This window comes from Aquarana catesbeiana, linkage group LG03, assembly GCF_042186555.1.
Source record: "Aquarana catesbeiana isolate 2022-GZ linkage group LG03, ASM4218655v1, whole genome shotgun sequence".
Lineage (NCBI taxonomy): Eukaryota > Metazoa > Chordata > Amphibia > Anura > Ranidae > Aquarana > Aquarana catesbeiana.
The window spans coordinates 118727586-118744140 of record NC_133326.1 but is presented as its reverse complement, the minus strand read 5'-3'; the positions used below and the strand labels follow the sequence as shown (position 1 = coordinate 118744140).

General features: G+C 45.6%; 1 protein-coding gene across 1 annotated transcript in view; it reads left to right on the top strand.

The window, feature by feature from the left end:
* CYP11A1 (cytochrome P450 family 11 subfamily A member 1) overlaps positions 1 to 16555 on the top strand; it is a 126363-nt gene that overhangs the window by 55402 nt on the left and 54406 nt on the right. The window contains exon 4 of the mRNA XM_073619074.1: positions 12767 to 12966. Coding sequence (XP_073475175.1) covers positions 12767 to 12966 — 200 coding nt within the window. The remainder of the gene's footprint in view (positions 1 to 12766; positions 12967 to 16555) is intronic.

The following is a 16555-nucleotide window of genomic DNA, read 5'->3' as shown; positions in this document are numbered from 1 at the left end:
AGCCTCTATATTTGTGTGGAGTCAGGTGATCTGTGTTATGTGCCATCTGGACGACTGGGTGGACGTGTGTTGTATTGCCCCGGGCTGCTAGGCCAGAGATTGGTCCTATCCCAGGGGCATCTGGCTGCTAGGCTGCCTGAGGGCCTATGCAGAAGCAAGAGAGAGCAACGCAGGGTTGGGTTGCAGTCCAACCAGAGTTGACTGTTCTACCGGCCGGAGAACCTGTCGTGGTCGGAGGTAGAGGGGAAGCTGTCTCCACTAAAGGGACCATCCACCTTATTACCAGGGACCACAGTGAGTAACTGAAGCAAGTACCGCAGCAGTATTCTCACCAAATGGGCGTGCTGGAGAATCGGGATACGTCAGGCGGTAATCAAGTCAGGAACCAAGCAGGCCAGCGGGGTAAAGCTTGAGAAGTATCCGAGTGCCAAGCTAGGGACCCAGCAGAGAGGTGAGGGTGACACTTGAGGAAGATAAGACCGTGAAGATTGGAGGAGCTCAAGGGATTCATTGGCGGTGAATCAGAGGGTCTAGTGAGAGACCGGGAGCTCAGTGTGCTGAAGAACTACCAGAAGAAGTTGTAGTGAAGGTGAAGGAACTGTTACACTTTGTGTTAGGAACTGTTAAAGATTGTTGCCATAGGAGACAGTATCCCTGTATGTGCAGATGTGGCATCTTGCTGGAGGCCTTTCCCTGCATTGCTGTCTTCCTATTGAAGTCTCGGAGTCTGCTAATTGAACTTGCACCTACTTAAGGGTGTAATGGCCCTAACCCTCTTTCCCTCATATAAGTTTGTAAGAGGAAACATCTCTTTTGCAATGAAGAAGTGTCTGGTGCCCAATAACTTTATCCACCTTGCACCCACTATGCCTCACAACCCACCATATACAGAAGGATGTCAGCTATCTCTGGCCCTGGAGGTTCTCATTAGACCGAAGCAGGCCAGAGACATTGCTACAGGTGTTTGAGGGGCGGTAAAACTGCCTGCTTTCAATGCCAGCGTGAACTAGGCATTCAAGCAGTGACTGGGTGTTCTGGGGGGTTTAAAGGATAAGTTCACCTTTTGTACCATGTTACAACCATCCCATATTCAGGGTGTAACATGTTACAAATCCACCGTCCCCGCATTTCCTCAGCCCCCCGCTGTCACAGGTGGTGGGGGACCTTCCCCCCCCCCCGCTCTCTGTGAGAATCTTCACAGAATGTGGCCGTGCGAGGCTCCGCCCACATCAATCTGTGAATTGAAAACAACAAGGTCTGGCAGCCTTTGCTGGTGTTGGCTTGTAGTTCTCAATGAACTACCACGGCGCAGTTGAGCGCTGTGGTAGTTCATTGATGTTTCCTGTTAATGTGTAACTGCTTGGCCGTATGATGTACGACCAACAGCTTAGCTGAGCATAGTGAGGGATCTCTAGCAGGCAGACTCTCTATTGCGCTGGGCTTTCTCCTAATCTCCTGCTGTAACCTGTGCCACTTTCACCCACTGTTATGGACTGCTGGTATTCTGAGGGAGTTCTTGGGTTGTGTCTATGGCCTTGTTCACACAGGGTGATTTAATCCATGCCCTGTGCAGGACCCTGTCTATGCACTGCAATGGGACTGTCGGCACAGGGATTCACGCAATACCTGTGCATCCCCATGCAGGACCATGTATACCCTAACCCAGTGGTTCTCAACTCCTGTCCCCAGGGCCCACTAACAGGCCAGGTTTACAAGATAACTGAAATACATCACAGGTGATATCATTTGCTGCTCAGTGATTGCAGTATTCTAGTCTGCATCTCCTCAAGGTAATATTTAAAATCTGGCCTGTTGGTGGGTCCTGAGGACTGGAGTTGAGAACCACTGCCCTAACCTAACGAATAAAATGACTTGGTGTGAAAAGGGCCTATGGAATAAAATTAGTTCTTTGACTAACTTTAGCTATAGAGAGCTTTGTTGTTGTACTGAGTATGTGTGAGGTGTGCAATGTCTAAAACCTAGTACACACGATCAGATTTTCGGATGACCGTTCCTCCGTTTTTTGTTGCATGCTAGTCTCATGTCGAAAGTGAAGAGGTTACTCACCATATGAAAATTCTCGTACGACAGAATACAACTTCAGAAGTGACGTAATGTGTTGAACAATTTTGTATGTATTCTTTTGCTTCTGAGCATGTGTAGTCTTGCTCTTATGATTTTTTTTTCGGACGAAAACCGTACTAATTAAACAAAAATCGGACGTTGAGTTCACGTACGACAAAAATTTTATAGTCTGCACATCCAGCTTTTGTCAGACGAAAAATCGTAATTGGCTGTCGAAAGCACCATACTAACGATACGAAAATCGACAGATCGTTTTTCAGACAAAAATTTTACTTACAATTTTCATATTGTGTGTACGGGCCCTAACTATTTGTACACTTATTATTAACCACTTGGCCTCTGGAAGGTTTTACCCCCTTCATGACCATGGCATTTTTTGCTATTAAGCACTGTGCTAATTTAATTGACAATTGTGAAGCCATGCAACTATGCACGCAGATGAAAATTGAACCATATATGGGGGCCTTTAGTTATCAGCCCTTAGCTAAGGCTGCACTCACATGGACAGATGGCAGCGCCGCAACGGCAGGAATCTGATTCCTGCTGCTGTTTTTGACAGGTGTGTGTGTGTCTAGCTGTGTGTCTAGCTGTGGCCACTGATCCTGTACACTTTAATTTTTTGATTTTATTAATCCCAAAGGGAAATTACAGGTTGTCGGCGGCCACAGCTATTCATGGCTCTTCGCACAACCACTGATTACCTGCGGTGATCTCTTCTGTATGCACAAAAAAAGTCCATGTAGCTTCAGCTTGTTCATTTAGGGCCCTTTAGGGCCACCATAATTTGCAAATAAATTCTTTCCAAATCAGACAATGCGATTGTCTGGATTTGTTTCCACATTTTGTCTCTCATAGTTGAGGTATACCTATGAAGAAAATTACAGGCCTCTCATCTTTTTAAGTGGGAGAACTTGCACAATTGGTGGCTGACTAAATACTTTTTTGCCCCACTGAATATATATAATTTATTTATTTTTTTTTAATTGGATAGAGGAAGGGAGGGTTATAACATCTGTCAGATTTTTTTTTTTTTTTTTTGCCACCCCTGTCCCATTGCAGAGATTTCCCTTCACTTCCTGTTTTATAGCCAGACAGGAAGTGAGAGGAAATCCCAGCAAATTAAGGGAATTTCTTGGTGACCCCCAGGTCATTAGAAGTAGTGTCCCCATTGGATGATTTCCCCGCTATTACCTTTCTGGGGACAACCCAAAATTTAGGATTTTCTTTTACTTTCAATGGTAATGGTAAACAGGACAAATAGAGAGGGTGAATCTCCTTAACACGGGCACAGACAGCAAAAAAACTGACAGGTGTTCTAATCTTACTCCACGCTATGCAAAACGAACAAAAAAACAAATTTTGCCTTTAGTTATACTCTAACCTTTAGGAATGTAAGATTGAGCCCTGGTTCACATTGGAACGATTTGCCATGCGATTTGACATGTCAAATTGCATGCCAAATAGGCGGCAATTTCCGGCAATGGCACCGTCCGAATTGCCGGAAATTTCTGTACTACTTTTGGTGACTTAGGGGTGCGATTTCAATAGACATCTGTGCAGAAACCCACACAGATGTCTCTAAAATGGCCCCTGAAGTCGGGATTGACAGCTGAACTCGCACGATTTCCTTCCCACTGTCAGTATGAACCTAGTCCTAGACTAAAGCTGATTAGTAGCTATGCACAGCTGCTCTGGATTCTGGCTGCTCCAGTTTTGATAAATTCCCCACAATACTCTATATGGCTGTCTGCTCAAAGCTCAATGCTGTTTTTCACTTCCATGTACAAAGTTTAGTTTAGTTTCCATGTTTAGTCTCGGACTGTGCTTATGTAATCACCAAAGTGCAACTCCATAAATCACCACTAAGTGTTGCTCTTCCCCTTTATTTCATAACTGCTTGTTTTCCATCAAGCAAAAGCAGCTGATAATGACTTGCTCTTCTGGTCTTTTTCAATTAGCAGAACAAGCAATGCCAGGGAATTGAGTTCAGTTTTATGAATTAGAAATGGTCTACACATTGTTTTGATGACCTTAAAAAATAATGTTGTGAATAAATACATATTATATATTTCCATGATTTTCTCCATACTTACCGTATATACTCGAGTATAGGTCGATCCGAATATAAGCCAAGGCCCCTAATTTACCACAAAAATCTGGGAAAACTTATTGACCCGAGTATAAGACGAGGGTGAGAAATGCAGCAGCTACTGTAAGTGGAAAAAGAGGGTCAACAATGCCCATCTGCAGCTGCATGCCTTCCTGTGTCCTGTGTATGCCTCCCTGTGTCCTGTCTATACCTCCCTGTGTCTTGTGTATACCTCACTGTGTCCTGTGCATACCTCCCTGTGTCCTGTGCATGCCTCCCTGTGTCCTGTGCATGCCTCCCTGTGTCCTGTGCATGCCTCCCTGTGTCCTGTGCATACCTCCCTGTGTCCTGTGCATACCTCCCTGTGTCCAGTGCATACCTCCTTGTGTCCTGTGCATACCTCACTGTGTCCTGTGCATACCTCCCTGTGTCCTGTGCATGCCTCCCTGTGTCCTGTGCATACCTCCCTGTGTCCTGTGCATGCCTCCCTGTGTCCTGTGCATACCTCCCTGTGTCCTGTGCATGCCTCCCTGTGTCCAGTGCATACCTCCCTGTGTCCTGTGCATACCTCCCTGTGTCCTGTGCATACCTCCCTGTGTCCTGTGCATACCTCCCTGTGTCCTGTGCATATCTCCTTGTGTCCTGTGCATGCCTCCCTGTGTCCTGTGCATGCCTCCCTGTGTCCTGTGCATGCCTCCCTGTGTCCTGTGCATACCTCCCTGTGTCCTGTGCATATCTCCTTGTGTCCTGTGCATGCCTCCCTGTGTCCTGTGCATACCTCACTGTGTCCTGTGCATACCTCCCTGTGTCCTGTGCATACCTCCCTGTGTCCTGTGCATGCCTCCCTGTGTCCTGTGTATACCTCCCTGTGTCATGTGTATGCCTCCCTGTGTCCTGTGTTTACCTCACTGTGTCCTGTGCATACCTCAATGTGTCCTGTGCATGCCTCCCTGTGTCCTGTGCATACCTCCCTGTGTCCTGTGCATGCCTCCCTGTGTCCTGTGCATGCCTCCCTGTGTCCTGTGCATGCCTCCCTGTGTCCTGTGCATACCTCCCTGTGTCCTGTGCATACCTCCCTGTGTCCTGTGCATGCCTCCCTGTGTCCAGTGCATACCTCCCTGTGTCCTGTGCATACCTCCCTGTGTCCTGTGCATACCTCCCTGTGTCCAGTGCATACCTCCTTGTGTCCTGTGCATACCTCACTGTGTCCTGTGCATACCTCCCTGTGTCCTGTGCATGCCTCCCTGTGTCCTGTGCATACCTCCCTGTGTCCTGTGCATGCCTCCCTGTGTCCTGTGCATACCTCCCTGTGTCCTGTGCATGCCTCCCTGTGTCCTGTGCATACCTCCCTGTGTCCTGTGCATGCCTCCCTGTGTCCTGTGTATCTCATACCATGGACAAGGATGAGAGGATGTTCGTGAGTGTTCTGCATATCGCAGACGAGGAGGATGCGCGGCTTTTGAACACTGGAATGGCCGCCGTATGTTTTTATGACACACTGGCCGCCGTCTGTCTGCATGACATGCTGATCAGGTAGACAGACGGCGGTGACTCAAGTATAAGCCGAGGGGGGCACTTTCAGCCTAAAAAAAAAGGGCTGAAAATCTTGGCTTATACTCGAGTATATACGGTAGTTTTCTAATACAGATGTGCAGTACTAAGGCCCCTTCCACACGGGGCGAATCCATTTAGTGGAGTCCACCAGCTTAGCAGGAGATCGCTCCATTGATCTCCGCTGAGCCGGCGGATGACAGGTCCGTCTCTTCTCACTGAGCGGGGAGGGACCTATCAGAGCGCCGCTGATTCCTATGGAGAGATCAGACGAAAACGGACAGCATGTCCGTTTTCATCAGATCTCATCCGATCCGCCACGAACGTATCGCCATACGTCTGTTTTTAGCCGATCGAATGGCAGACGGGGGTTAGCGGACAATCTTGGTTGACATCCGTCTCCCCATAGGAGTCAATGGATGACCCGCTCGGATCCGTCTTGAAAACGGACAGGCAGATCCAAGCGGGCTTGTCGTGTGAAAGGGCATAGCTCCCAACTGTCCCTGGTTTCAAGGGACTGTCCCTGATTTGGAGCAATGTCCCTCTGTCCCTCTTTCCGGTCTGATCTATATAGTTGAGCATAAAATGCACTTTTTATCTTTCAAAAATGTTTCCTAGTGCTAAAACTTTCATCCAAATTCTAAATTGTTGCATAAGTAAATTTTAAGAGCCAATATAAAGGAATAGTAGTGGTAAAAAAGCACTTGTGGATTTCAATAACTTTTTTGTTGGTTAATTCTCCTTTAAGGAGGTGTGGCAGGGGGCGTGTCCTATGCCTACATACGTTTGCTAGTAGGTGCCCCTCATTCCCATCTCAAAATGTTGGGAGGTATGTGAAAGGGGCCTTAAAGTTTATGTATAGTCAAACATTTTTTTTGTTGGACAAAGTGGGAAAGGGTTTGACATTTAAATTGCCACCTGTGTTCCTGCTAGGTAGATCTGTCCTGATAACTATTGTCACTAAGGCAACAAGTGATGGGAAATCCAACATTTTACAGTTGTCACCAGAACAGAAGGTGGGAATTCTTCCAATGGGACAACTGTCCAGAAGGGGAGTTCCCCTCACTTCCTGTTGCAACTTTGAGACAGGAAGTGAATGGAAATCTCCTTATGGGGATGCAGACAGTAAAACAATCACCTGAGAGGGTTCCTAACCCTTCCCTTATGTAGCAACCCTAAGCAGGAGTGTCTATTAGATTTAGTACTGCCTGGCTGAATCTGGCCGGTGCCAAGTTGATACAGTAGTTGGTGCTGCTTTCCTCTGGTTTGCCCTAACTCCACCTTGATCATTTACTCCTGCCTGCTATCAGAGGAGAGTCCCCTAGCCAGCTAATGTTCTGTACCTACAGTGATGCTGGTTTTGGCTTAAAGTCCCTTTGCACTGTATAAGCTGGAAGTGGATCTGGAGTCTGTACATTTTAGTGTGGGTATCTGAAGCCCCTACACCTTTCTCTCCCTGTAAGTTACTGGATGTACATAACCTTTAAAAACCCTTAAAATGACTGGCACCATAGGCGTGCGCACAGGGTGTGCCGGGTGTGCCTGGGCACACCCTAATCACCCCATGTGAATTAGCATTATCCAGGGGTGGCACCAGGTGGGTGGTTGGGGTGCCGGTAGCCAGTGTAAATGCCCCCATTATATTAAAGGCTAGGTTCAACTGTAGGAACATATTACACCTATACTTAGGATTTAAGGTAATAGGCTCCCAATCAACTGTCTCCCACCATCAGAGCCTCCTCCCTGTGACAGCAGGTGGCGTTCATGTATATTTGAGCTTTGGGGTGCACACCCTAATGCAATAGGCTGTGCACACCTATGACTGGCACCCAGTGTCTCTCATTACCGCATCATTTAGTACATCATCTCTAGCCAAAGCTAAAAAAATAACATTTTGCTATCCTTGCGCTTTAGGGGAAACCTGTAATGGGAGAAATACACTATATTTTCAAAAGTATTGGGACGCCTGCCTGAACGCACATGAACTTTAATTTTTATTTATTTTTATTTTATTTCAGGTACTTATATAGCGCCGTCAATTTACGCAGCGCTTTACATATATATATTATACATTCACATCAGTCCCTATACCCTCAAGGAGCTTACAATCTAAGGTCCCTAACTCACATTCATACCTATACTAGGGCCGATTTAGACAGGATCCAATTAACCTACCAGCATGTCTTTGGAGTGTGGGAGGAAACCCACGCAGACACAGGGAGAACATGCAAACTCCAGGCAGGTAGTGTCGTGGTCGGGATTCGAACCAGCGACCCTTCTTACTGCTAGGTGAGAGTGCTACCCACTGCGCCACTGTGCCGCCCAATGGCATCCCATTCTTTTTTTTAACACTTTTATTTATTGTTTCTTTTCCGGTCCAAGAAAAGATTATGTTACAGGCACATATAAACAATTACATCTCCTTAATAAATTTCTTTTCTCAAACAGTAGCCAAACAGGGCTTACTAGTAACAACCAAATGTCATTAAATCCGGATTCCTCAACAGAGGAAAAAACTTAAACTGAAAGTATATCAGGGTGATAATTGTGGGCCACGCAGGGCCATACTTCAGTGAATTATATTGCAGTAAACAGTATATTTGCAGACACATTCCAATACAGCCATACACACACATACACACTAGCCTTCAATTACTGCAGGTGGAAAAGCCTTTCCAACCTCACCACCCCACGCACCCCCTTTTTGTCTACTGGAGCATAGAGCTCCCATTAGGACACTCAAAGCAGAAGCCCCCTATTGCTGAGAGAGTGGGGCGTCATTCCAGAAGGAATCAGCAATATCTAACCAAGGTTGCCAGATCTTAGTAAACTTTTTAGGGCAGGCCCTTCCATTATAAATGAGTTTAAAGATGGGTATAACCTTATTTATCATACGATACAACATTTGAACATTAGGAGCAGATACATTTTTCCATTGTAACAAAATGAATTTCCTAGCATAAAACAGCACCATGCGGGCCAGAGTTCGAGTATGGGTCTTGTGTAGGAAATCATTCAGCATGCCCAGCAGTCCAACTTCTGGAGTGCGAGGTGGTGGTAAGTGTAAGGTGCCTTCAAGAAAAGAGAATAAGTCATTCCAGAATGTTGACAAGGCTGGGCAGGACCAAAACATATGCATATATCTGGCTTCAGTGGAGCCACACCTGAAACAGGAGGCAGCGGAGTCATAACCCATACGGGCAAGCCTGGCAGGAGTATAGTGCAACTGGTGTATACATTTAAATTGTACATATTGGCCATTAGACCTGATTAGATCCAAAAAACAGACCTCAGAGGCCTCCTCCCACCCCTCCTTGGACAGTCCGGGAATATCTATTACATATTTCCACTGAGCAATCTGGAAGGGTTTAACCCCAGCAGCCTGCAGGCATGAATAGATAGTCGTGACCAGTTTTTCTATGTCCGGGTATGACAAGAGCACTTCTATAGGTAATTCAGTGAGCTCCTGGGTCAGACCATTGAATTGTGCCCGGGTGGCATGATGTAATAGAAGATATTTAAAAAAGAATTTGTTCGTCACACCACACTGTGCCTTCAAGTCTTCAAAAGAAATGAATGCATCATTAACAAAAATATGAGATACGTGGGTGACACCGAGTTGTGTCCACCACAGGGAGTCTGGGTGGCCCAGGAGCTCTAAGAAGTTAGGGTTGTGCCATAAGGGGGCTTTGGGAGACACCCCACCCGAGTTTGTGATCACCTTATTTCCTTAATGCTAGGCTAGCCAGCTAACTTCTATCGGAGAGTCATGGGAGCAACGTTTAGGTATAGATCTATGTAGTGTATCAATAAGTGATACCCCAGAGCCAACAAGAGCGTTCAATAGAGCGGTGGAGCAGGATGAGAAGGCCTCCAGGAACCAGTCATAAACATATGCAAGCTGTGACGCTATGAAGTAATGTCGTAGGTTAGGGCAGGCTAACCCCCCCATCATCCTTAGCGGCCTGAAGGGAAGCCCTAGCAATCCTTTAGTTTGACCCCTGCCAGAGGAAGGAGGATAAAAGTGAATTAATTTTGTTGAAAAGTTTTTTAAACAAAAAGATTGGAGATCCCCGGAAAACATAAAGAAATTTAGGTAGATATATCATTTTAAAAATGTTCACACGGCCAATTAAATTTAGTGGTAGGGAGGCCCAGGTACAAAGCCTGGTCTCCATGTGTGTTATGATCGGGGTAATATTTAGGGATTCAAAAGTGGATAAGTCTGCGTTGATATAAATCCCCAAATATTTAAATGTGGGCTGAATGGTCAATTTGGATTGAGATAGGTATGTATAATCAAGTTTGGGGCCTATAGGAAATGCCTTTGGCTTATCCCAGCCTATCTTAGCCCAGAAACCTTCCCAAACTACTCCATAACTCCCATTAGGGAAATAAAGGTCTTGGCATCCCATTCTTAATCTGTAGGGTTCAATATTGAGTTGGCCCACCCTTTGCAGCAAAACATGTTTCAATTCTTCTGGAAAGGCTGTCCACATAGTTTAAGAGTGTGTCTATGGCAATGTTTGACCATTATTCCAAAAGCACATTTGTGAGGTCAGGCACTGATGATGCACGAGAAGGACTGGCTCGCAGTCTCTACTCTAATTCATCCCAAAGGTGTTCTATTGGGTTGAGGTCAGGACTCTGTGCAGGCCAGTCAAGTTCCCCTACCCCAAACTGCGAGCCAGGCCTTCTCGTCCAACATCAGTGCCTGACCTCACAAATGCGCTTCTGGAAAAATGGTCAAACATTCCCTGTTATAGCTGCAAAGGGTGGGCCAACTCCACAACTTCATAATGAATCCTACGGACTAATGCCCCGTACACACGGTCGGACATTGATCGGACATTCCGACAACAAAATTCTAGGATTTTTTCCGACGGATGTTGGCTCAAACTTGTCTTGCATACACACGGTCACACAAAATTGTCAGAAAATCCGATCATTCTGAACGCGGTGACGTAAAACACGTACATCGGGACTATAAACGGGGCAGTAGCAATTGGCTTTCATCTATTTATTTATTCTGAGCATGCGTGGCACTTTGTGCGTCGGATTTGTGTACACACCATCGGAAATTCCGACAACGGATTTTGTTGTCGGAAAATTTTATAGACTGCTCTCAAACTTTGTGTGTCGGAAAATCCGATGGAAAATGTGTGATGGAGCCTACACACGGTCAGGAATTTCCGACAACAAGGTCCTATCACACATTTTCCATCGGAAAATCCGACCGTGTGTACGGGGCATTAGACTGGGATGCCATTACAGTTCATGTGCATGTAAAGGCAGGTGTCTCAATACTTTTAACAATATAGTATATGTAGGCTGCCATTGCCATGCTCTTCTGAAAATGTTACATGTCTGAGGGCTATGACAATCCTCTTGCCTCAATATGTTGAGTCACTGACACTACAGATAAAGACATTTGAAGTTTCTCTGTATTTTATTAATCGTTTTTTCAGGGTCAGTTGCTAAAAATATTTGAGCTACAGGGTCAATATAGCACTCCGGGGACAAGCACTTTCAGAAGGTCAGCAGTGGTGGCCCTCATAATTCTGGTGACAAGTTTAGGTAGTGAACACATCCACGGTCTATTACTCTATTTGAACCTTTTCAAGTATTTCCCCCAGGGGTTTTAGATGGTTGGCGCTGTTAAGACCACCACAGCTTTGATAAAAAAAAGAAATGCTCTTGAGCATCTAGTTAATGTATAAAAAGAAAATTATATCACCTACCAATAATGAGTACATTTACCATCTTTCATTTAAATATCTAAGGATATTTTCTAACTTGATGTTTTACTAAATATAGAACAGTTCAAAATAAACAAGTAGGGTTCACCTATAAAATGCAACAATATATTTGTTAGTTTACAAAACCATTATTGATCAGCTATAGTAAGAAACATGAGTACACTAATATATCATTGGTGTGTCTTTTTTGGAAGCTTTGCAGAGTTTAAAGAATAAACCCCCCCACCGATCACTGGTTATGGTTACTTCATGAACATGACCTAAAACAGGGATTGACAAACCCCAGGCGCCAGGTCTCCACAGTGACAAGAAATTGCGTCCTGTTGCCTGGGCTGCTGCCAGAATGCTCCACATATTCCGCTCGCACCCTGATGCTATGTATCCCAGGCTCCGCTTACCCATCTGCCAGCCTGGGACTGCACATGGTGGGGCGCCGACGCCTGAAATTGTCGATTTTGATACACATTACATATTATCACGCAGGCCGGAAGGAGAGCAATATTTCTAGCACCAGACTTGCTTCATAACGCTAAACTATGACTGATGACTTATAGGGGGCTTTAAAAGCGCTTGCAAACCATGGATTTTCCAAAAAAACCCCAAAAAACTGCAAGGCAATGGCATAATGTGCTAATATGCATCGCAAGCAAGCAGGAACACAGGCGGCAATTTAAATGGCAAACCCTTTCCCACTTTGTCCAACAAAAAAAATGTTTGGCTATACATAAACTTTAAGGCCCTTTTCACATGACAAGTCTGCTCGGATCTACCTGTTCGTTTTTCAGGCGGATCCGAGTGGGTCATCCATTGACTCCTATGGGGAGACGGATGTCAGCGGAGATAAGCAGAAGACTGAAGGCTAGATCGCCCCAATGCCACCATTTTGAAATTTTCTGGGGTTCACTCACAATATGGGTCTATTGTGTATGCGAAATGGAGCACATGATATCATGCAATTTATCTGGCGCGTGCACCATACAACATCACATTTGCCTGTTTAAAAAAGTAAGAATCCAAGATCTTAGTAAGTTATGAGTCTGCAACAGTAGATATATATAAAAAAAAACCTAAAGCACGAGCATAGGAAAAAAAAATAGGGCCATATTCTATTCTTTATTTGGTATGCAGTCTGACTGTATAACATTTTTTTTTTTAAGTAAGACTTTAAATGAGCTTTAAAAGCCTTCTTGCTCTACCGCAGCACTCTACAAATGGCATGAGCATTTTATACTCGCAGATCCCTTTTATACTCGCAGATAACCTACTTCTCATGACCTTTCAGGAGTGGAGAGGATTGGCGCTGTCAGCGGCTCACACTGAATCGAGAAGTCTTGTCAGTGGCGGGGATGAATCGCTTTTTGCCTCTTCTGGACAGTGTTGGGCAAGACTTTGTTCGCAGGGTTTACACTCATGTGGAGAGGAGTGGTCGGGGAAAATGGACAGCTGATTTGAGCCAAGAGCTCTTTAGATTTGCACTGGAATGTAAGTATAAAAAAATTAAAAATCTGTGTTAATATTTATTATTGGTAGATACTAACTGGAGCATTGCATTGGCCAGAGATGTCACATTAACTTATTAATATAACCATATTTAATAGGATAGAAGTGTGAAATAGCGCCACCTTCTCTACCAATAGTTACACCTATAAGTGTAATTATGAAACCGCTACTGTATACTTGGTAAAATGTTTTGATGTGAGGCAAGGCAATAAAACCACTGTAGAGTTAAAGTATATGTATAGTATAGCCAAAACTTTTTTTTTATGGATGGGTGGGGAAGGGTTAAAACCCCTGCCAGATTTTTTTATTTATACCATTGAGGAAATTTCCCTTTACCTCCTTTCCCAAATAATCAATAAGTAATCTTCAAAAGTAAGGGATATTTCCCTCTTAGACAATTGTCCCCTAAGTTGTTTCCCTATTGGAAGATTTCCCCTTACCTGGAGACAGGGCTGTCTTTATTATTAATTGGACCCTGAGCAAACATTTTCTTGTGCCCCCCCCCTTCCCCTCCATGCAATTTCGCTCTCTACCTGCTCTGAGACATACAATAAATAGCAGCTAGACTCAAAATCAGTTTACTGAATCAGATCAGACAGCGATTGTGATTGGTTGCCAGAGGTTGAACTGCATCATTAGCGCTTACTGACTGGTTGCTAGAGGTTACAGCACACATCACGGCTCACTGGTTAGTTGCTAGAGGTTACAGCACATCATCTCCTCACTGCCTGCACACCATGGACTTGGGTGGTAAGGGGACCCAGCAATAGACAGAAAACTCCTAGGGATCCTAGAACTCCTGGGATCAGTTGCAGTGCTGGGGGGAGGGGAGGGTGTGATCAATGGCAATGCTGATTTTTTTTTTATACCGACTACCGATATGAAGAGGAGTTTTAACACTGACAACCATTGTAATAGGGTTTTACACTGACCACTAATGTAATGGAAGCATTCACAGTACCCACCAATGTAAGGAGGGATTTACACCGACCACCAATGTAAGGGGGACCTTCACACTGGCCACTAGTGTGAATGAAATGATTGTGCACCAAGCCCCAATGTAATGAGAAGATTTACACTGACCACCAATGTGACTTAGACATATAACCTGCGTTCACATTTGTGTGTGTCGAAAACGCATGCAAAATCACTTTCCTGACACCACAGAAATGTGCTGCCCCTTAGCAGACACACAGCAGTGCCATCAATTGTTAATGACACCCTCACGCATCTGCTGACATGTGCTGTGGAACCGTGTGGTTTTGAAAAAGCGTTAGGGACTTTCTTCTGCATTTCTAGCGCATAGAGCAGCCCATTGAAATGAAAGGGCTGCCCTACACGTGGAATAGAAGGGGGATTTGGGACTTTATATGAGGCAAGTGATTGAATATCAAGCAAGTACAGATTATTATTATGATTTTTCAATATGGCACATTACAATAAAAATGTAAAAAATTCAATTTCATATACCGTATTTATCGGCGTATAACACGCACTTTTTTCCCCTTAAAATCAGGGGAAAATCGTGGGTGCGTGTTATACGCCGATCCCCATTCTCTGTGTGCCAAAAAACAGCGCGCGCCGCGAAAAAAAGCGAGCGCCGACGGAAAAAAACGAGCGCCGCTGAAAAAGACCGAGCCGAGTGCTCGGCTCCACTCGCAGTCACACCGTCACGCCGCCCCGCCTCCCTGCTGAGGATGAGAAGCGAGCGCTTCCGAAAAAGACAGAGCCGAGTATACTGTGTACTCGGCTCGGCTCCGCTCGCAGTCCCGCCCAGCTCCTTTGATGGACATAACACTCCGTCCAATGGCAGGACTGGGCGGGACTGCGAGCGGAGCCGAGCCGAGTACACAGTATACTCGGCTCGGTCTTTTTCGGAAGCGCTCGCTTCTCATCCTCAGCAGGAAGGCGGGGCAGTGTGACGAGCGGCAGATTTAAATGGCGCTAACGGCACACGGCATTGGGCAAGGCTGCACTGGGCAAGACTGCACTGGGCAAGGCTGCACTGGGCAAGGCTGCATTGGGCAAGGCTGCACTGGGCAAGACTGCACTGGGCAAGGCTGCACTGGGCAAGGCTGCACTGGGCAAGGCTGCATTGGGCAAGGCTGCACTGGGCAAGACTGCACTGGGCAAGGCTGCACTGGGAAAGGCTGCATTGGGCAAGGCTGCACTGGGCAAGGCTGCATTGGGCAAGGCTGCACTGGCAAGGCTGCACTGGGCAAGGCTGCACTGGGCAAGACTGCACTGCACAAGGCTGCACTGGGCAAGGCTGCATATGACTAAGGGCAAGGCTGCTTATGACAATGGGCAAGGCTGAAAATGGCACTTAGCAAGGCTGCAAACGGCACTGGGCAAGCTGTAAATGGACACTGATCATTCTACAATGATGGACAAGGCTACAGATGAACACTGATGAGGCTGCATTGATGGGCATTTAAATGTAAGGTTTTTTTCCTTAAACTTCCCTCCTAAAAGTTTTTTTCCTTAAAATGCCCTCCTAAACTTGGGGTGCGTGTCATATGCCGGCGCGTGTTATACGCCGATAAATACGGTATATATACATAACATAAGTACATTACATATGCATATATGCATGAACATTGGAACAGTCCATCCCATTAACCAATCCTTGTTCTAGTAAATACAATTCCAAATTGTATATTTTTTGTATAGCATATCCAAAATTGTTTTGTGATACAATCTGAGTAATTAGAGTTGAAAACACTCATCAGGAGCGGATGCCTTAGTAAGTCTAAAAAGAGCATAATAACAATGGGTCAAGTGTATGGCTCAAGTAGAGTATAAATTGGATAAGAGGGAGAGGAATAACCAGTCCCAATCACTTAGACCCCTTTCACACTGAGGCGTTTTTCAGGCGCTTTTGGGCTAAAACTAGCACCTGTAAAGCGCCTAAAAAACAGCTCCTCTGCAGTCCCAGTGTAAAAGCCGTGGTGCTTTCACACTGAGGCGATGCGCTGGCAGGACGTTAAAAAGCTCCTGCAAGCAGCACCTTTGGAGTGGTGTATACACCGCTCCTGCCCATTGAAATGAATGGGCAGCGCCGCCGAACCGCCGGCGGGTCCTTTTAACCCTTTTTCGGCCACTAGCAGGGGCTAAAAACGCCCGCTAGCAGCCGAAAACCTCTGCAATAACGACGCTTTACCAACGCCCCAGTGTGAAAGCAGCTTTACACGACATTGGATGGGAGAGGCATGCGGTGATGGAAAAGGGACCGCTGGATTGGTCTGTCACAGGAATTGAGGTGGTAAAAACCGGCACATGGGGCGGACACACACGTAGTGTCCCCAAGAGGGAAAGGATCTCCATGAGTAACAATTAGTAATAGAAATGTCCTCAACCATATCTGTAAAATGAATGAAAAACTCTTGGGTAGTAAAGTATATTCGTTATAGACCATTATACCAAGGAGAATGGGAAAAATAGCCACATGAAGTGTGGAAAAATGGGGAGGTGATCATAACCAAGGGTAGAACCCAGACACTGATGCCCCGTACACACGGTCGGACTTTGTTCAGACATTCCGACAACAAAATCCTAGGATTTTTTCCGA